Raw genomic sequence first — 5,000 nt, 5'->3', positions numbered from 1 at the left:
CACCCCCAGACAGCTCCGTGTTTGTGTGTGAGTGAGTGAGTGTGAGTCTATGCATGGGTCTATGGACCTTTACCAACACCCACGAAGGCAACAACAAACTGGCAGCAGAAAGCTAAACATCATTTATCCAGGGTGATGGATGATTTCTTACCAGTTAAAATCACGGGAGGCATTTGGCCTCCATTTAGTGACAATCTAACATGGCACCTGATAGTTTTACATTTCTGTGCCCGTGTACAGCCAATCTGTTTTCAGTGTAAATGCAGTACCAGCCATTGTGTATGAGGGTTCAGCTCCCTGTGGGAATGCAGTCAGAGTGTACATCCCAAATGGCACCCTATTCCATATTGGATCTGTTCTAAAGAAGTGCACTACATAGGGGACTGGGTGTCATTTGGCATGCAGCCAGAGTAACTGGTCTCCATAACCATCTGATACAGACCAGAGCTTCCACTATTTATTAATTACAAAAACAGGAGCATCCGTCCTGCTGAGCACCTGACAACAGTTCACCTAGTGTCTGTCTGTCTGTATGTCTGTCTGTCTCTTTCCTGTCTGTCCATCTGTGGATTGTAGAGGAGACTGAGGAAACCAAATGTCTACTTCAGAACCTAAAAGCATCAATATAAGGATCAGAAACATATGGAGATGAAGGGAGGTTTAAACTCAGACTGACCACCCCCCAAAACAGTCCACGACTCCCTCCTGGTCTGGGAGAGAGGTTCAGTCTCCATTAGACACACACCCCCCACCACAGTCCACGACTCCCTCCTGGTCTGGGAGAGAGGTTCAGTCTCCATTAGACACACACCCCCCACCACAGTCCACTACTCCCTCCTGGTCTGGGAGAGAGGTTCAGTCTCCATTAGACACACCCCCCCCAACACAGTCCACGACTCCCTCCTGGTCTGGGAGAAAGGTTCAGTCTCCATTAGACACACACCCCCCAACACAGTCCACGACTCCCTCCTGGTCTGGGAGAGAGGTTCAGTCTCCATTAGACACACACCCCCCAACACAGTCCACGACTCCCTCCTGGTCTGGGAGAGAGGTTCAGTCTCCATTAGACACACACCCCCCACCACAGTCCACGACTCCCTCCTGGTCTGGGAGAGAGGTTCAGTCTCCATTAGACACACACCCCCCAACACACCCCACGACTCCCTCCTGGTCTGGGAGAGAGGTTCAGTCTCCATTAGACACACACCCCCCAACACAGTCCACGACTCCCTCCTGGTCTGGGAGAGAGGTTCAGTCTCCATTAGACACACACCCCCCAACACACTTCACTACTCCCTCCTGGTCTGGGAGAGAGGTTCAGTCTCCATTAGACACACACCCCCCAACACAGTCCACGACTCCCTCCTGGTCTGGGAGAGAGGTTCAGTCTCCATTAGACACACACCCCCCAACACACTTCACTACTCCCTCCTGGTCTGGGAGAGAGGTTCAGTCTCCATTAGACACACCCCCCCCACCAGATAGACCCCACCACCAGTCTGTTCACACACCCCCCACAACAATAGACCCCACCACCAGTCTGGTCTAGTGTACGGGTCAGGTAGACTTACGTGGCACGGTCACACTGAAGTGTTGGGGGTCAGAGATCAGCAGTTTCCTTTTCAGCTCATTCAGACCTACCCCTGTGGGACCTAGAGAGAGCGATAGAGAGAGAGCAAGAGAGAAAGCAGGACGGAGAGAGAGTTAAAGCATCATTAAAGCAACATCAGTCATGCATTCATCACCGCCTCCCCTTAACAAAGGTGGGCGAGATAGAGGCCGGGCCAGAGGAGCAAGGCAGTGTGGAGGCCAGGTCTGGTCCAGGATGGGACGTAGCAGAGCGGAATTGTTTCCATCCCATACGCCAATGAGAGACACTGATAAATGTGTGATGGTGTTTACAGACCCAGGCACACACACACACGTGCATACACACACACAAACACACACACCTTGGCTAAGTCCATCCATGCTTGGAACCGAGAGGGCCAGACTGTGAAAGTCACTGACTGAGACCTCTGTGCTCTCACTACTGTAAATATGACTGAGGTGTAGTGAGAGGAGGAGAAAAGGAGGAGAGGAGTGAGGGGGAGGTAGGGTAGTGGGAGGAGGAGGGAGTGGGAGGAGGAGAGGAGTGAGGGAGTGGGAGGAGGAAGGGAGTGGGAGGGAGGAGGAGAGGGGTGAGGGAGTGGGAGGAGAAGAGGAGTGAGGGAGTGAGAGGAGGAGAAAAGGAGGAGAGGAGTCAGGGAGTGGGAGGAGGAGGAGTGAGAGAAGTGAGGGAGTGGGAGGAGGAGATGAGTGAGGGAGTGGGAGGAGGAGGGGAGAGAGAGGAGGAGAGGAGTGAGGGAGGAGGAGAAAAGGAGGAGATGAGTGAGTGAGAGGAGGAGGAAAGGATATGAGTGAGGGAGTGAGAGGAGGTAGAGGAGTGAGGGAGTGGGAGGAGGAGAGGAGTGGGAGGAGGAGAAGAGTGGGAGGAGGAGAGGAGTGAGGGAGTGGTGGTGGAGGAGAGGAGTGAGGGAGTGGGAGGAGGAGAGGGAGGAGGAGAAAGGGAGGAATGGAATGAGGGAGTGGGAGGAGAAGAAAGGGAGGAGAGGAGTGAGGGAGTGGGAGGAGGAGAGGAGTGAGGGAGTGGGAGGAGTGCAGCACCAACAGGCCGAAAGAGCACTTTGTTGTGTTTCCCTGAACAGCCTGAAAAATCAACAAGGATCCAACTCAGTGGGCAGCTGGGTTTTCCATCTACTGGAGGGAGGGGGAGAGGGAGAGAGATGGAGGGGGGAGAGGGAAAAGTAATGCGCTATTGATTTGTCTGCGGCTCCAGATCCTTGCAACTTTTCCAAAACACAAACGCTGGCACCCCCCGTCTCCAGCCAGAAACCTATAGCATATAACATCAGCAGGAGTGACCAGGCTGATATATGAGGCTAATTCAAACTGACTTTGTATCGATGTCTTCAAGTAGTGTGGACAAGAATCAATTACGGAAGTACAAGGTTCCACGCCCCTGGTTCTAGAAGCGTTACAGCGGCAGGAAGCCCCACAGCTCCCGACAATCTGCCTGTAGAATGGCAAAAAGGCAGGGATGATGGAATTCCTGACATGCTTGTCGTTCTGGGAAGGCGCTACGAATGCATCGGGCCCTATTGGAAATTAACTTTTGCAGGCAAATGTGTCTAGCAGGCCGCCATCTAAAACAAATGGATATTGAGTTCACTCAGTGGTGTGGAGGAGTTGGAAAAAGAGGGAGGTTTGGGTTATAAGCGGAGGTTGAACACAAATGCTGTACTGTTAGACATTAGTCATCATGTCTGTCTGTCTGTCCTATCTGGTGTGTTCACCTTTCACCTCCTGTCCGTTCTTTCAGAGAGATTTTAAGCTGCTCTGATAAACAGGTGTGAACAAAGACTGCCTTTAAGTGTGTGTGTGTGTGTGTGTGTGTGAGATAGTAACAGAGTGAGAGAGAGCAGAGTCTCTTCCTGAAGGATAAAGTCTCTCTCCAAGACAAGTACACACACGCACGTGCCATTTGAGACAGCCCTACAGCAGTTTAGCTCTCGGCCACACATGTCCTCTCCATCACAAGGTCCCTGTAAGTGATAAAAGCTGTTTCCTCAGCACATTCAGTGTCCTCCACTCTCCATGTTACAATTGACCCCAAAAAATGTGGGGGAAAAAGCGAACTGCGGTCGCCGTCTCACATAAACAGCACATGGCCGCGTGAAGACAGCAATCAATCTTTCAGGAGAGTTTTCAGAGAACAAGTCCAAATGGGGTCTTGACCCTCTCCTCCGTGTTGATTTATTAAGATCAGGAAACCAATTTCACTTTTAAAATGTGTTTCGAGAGACCACAAGGAATGTGACTGTGCTGTTTAAAGAAGGACGTGTGTGTCAGCGGTGCTCCAGCGTGTTGTTGTAGGTGTTAAAGGCGCTGGAGCGGAGTAACATCAAGACAGAGGAGCAGGCTGCTCCCAGCCACAAGTCTAGTGGCCTAAATGGCACCCTATATTCCTTTATAGTACACTACTTTACACCGCACTACTTCACACCAGGCACCATAGGGAATAGTTTTTAGTTCAAGCAAGTTGTTTGTCGGGAGGCAGAGCGGAGCAGCCGTTTCAGTGGTTGTTGGCCATTCTTCCCGGCGGCGTCAGGCCCCGCCACGAGCACCTCGCCGTGGGATGACAAACGGCTCACGCTCCCTTACACTTTTACAGCTCTCATTAAACTATTCTCACCTTCTACATCGTTCCCTCGCCAGCAGGCGTTCTCTCGGTCTCGCTCTTTCTCTGGCTGTGTCCTAAATGTCACACTTTGCCCTATATAGTGCTACTGGGCACTGGTCAAAAGTAGTGCACTACAGAGGGAAGGGAATAAGGTGCCATTTGGGACTCAGCCTCTCACTACCCCTGCGTCTGATGTACGGTGGAGGACAACACACACGTTGCCTGTGAGGCCCATATAACCTGGGGTAAAGAACACACTGGGGTGGGACGTTGTGGACTAGCAGAAACAAACAGGCTTGTTCTTTTGTGCATTGTTTGTTTTTAACAATCTCCAATACAATGTTGACCTTATAAAACAAAACGGCACCATAAAAAAGCATATTTCTTTGCAACTGTTTCTGAATTATACTTGATTGGTAGTGTATTGTGTTATATTGAGTCTCCCTCTCTCCCTCCTCTGGGAGGGAGTGCGGTGTGGTGGGTCGGTGCTCTTGCCCTCCTCTCCTCAGGCAGGTTGCAGTGCCAGTAAAAGTGTCAGACTGCATTACTGCCCTCATTAGAGAAACAGCCTTTAATATCTGGAGCTTAATAACTTCCAGGCCAAACGCAGAGCACATCACATAGCGTTAGAGCTGAGGGGGAGAGGAGGGGCGATGTGGACGCTGTGAGTCCTATCCAACCTCCACCACCCAGCCAGCCAGACAAGGGTAACTTCAGCCTCCTCCAACCAGACCTTAACCCTGCAATGTTGAGTGCAACAAGGCTATGATAACAACTA

The 5,000-nt window shown here is 51.3% G+C and overlaps 1 protein-coding gene across 3 annotated transcripts in view; it reads right to left on the bottom strand.

Annotated features, from left to right (window-relative positions):
* The window catches only part of LOC135522634 (MAGUK p55 subfamily member 7-like), a 273,268-nt gene that overhangs the window by 17,049 nt on the left and 251,219 nt on the right, over positions 1-5,000 (bottom strand). For all 3 annotated transcript variants that reach the window (XM_064949080.1, XM_064949082.1, XM_064949081.1), the window contains exon 14: positions 1,572-1,652. In XM_064949080.1, the coding sequence (XP_064805152.1) occupies positions 1,572-1,652 (81 nt within the window). The remainder of the gene's footprint in view (positions 1-1,571; positions 1,653-5,000) is intronic.

This window comes from Oncorhynchus masou, chromosome 30 (assembly GCF_036934945.1).
Source record: "Oncorhynchus masou masou isolate Uvic2021 chromosome 30, UVic_Omas_1.1, whole genome shotgun sequence".
NCBI lineage: Eukaryota > Metazoa > Chordata > Actinopteri > Salmoniformes > Salmonidae > Oncorhynchus > Oncorhynchus masou.
Note: the sequence above shows the minus strand (reverse complement) of the source record. Positions and strands in the feature narration are given on the sequence as shown.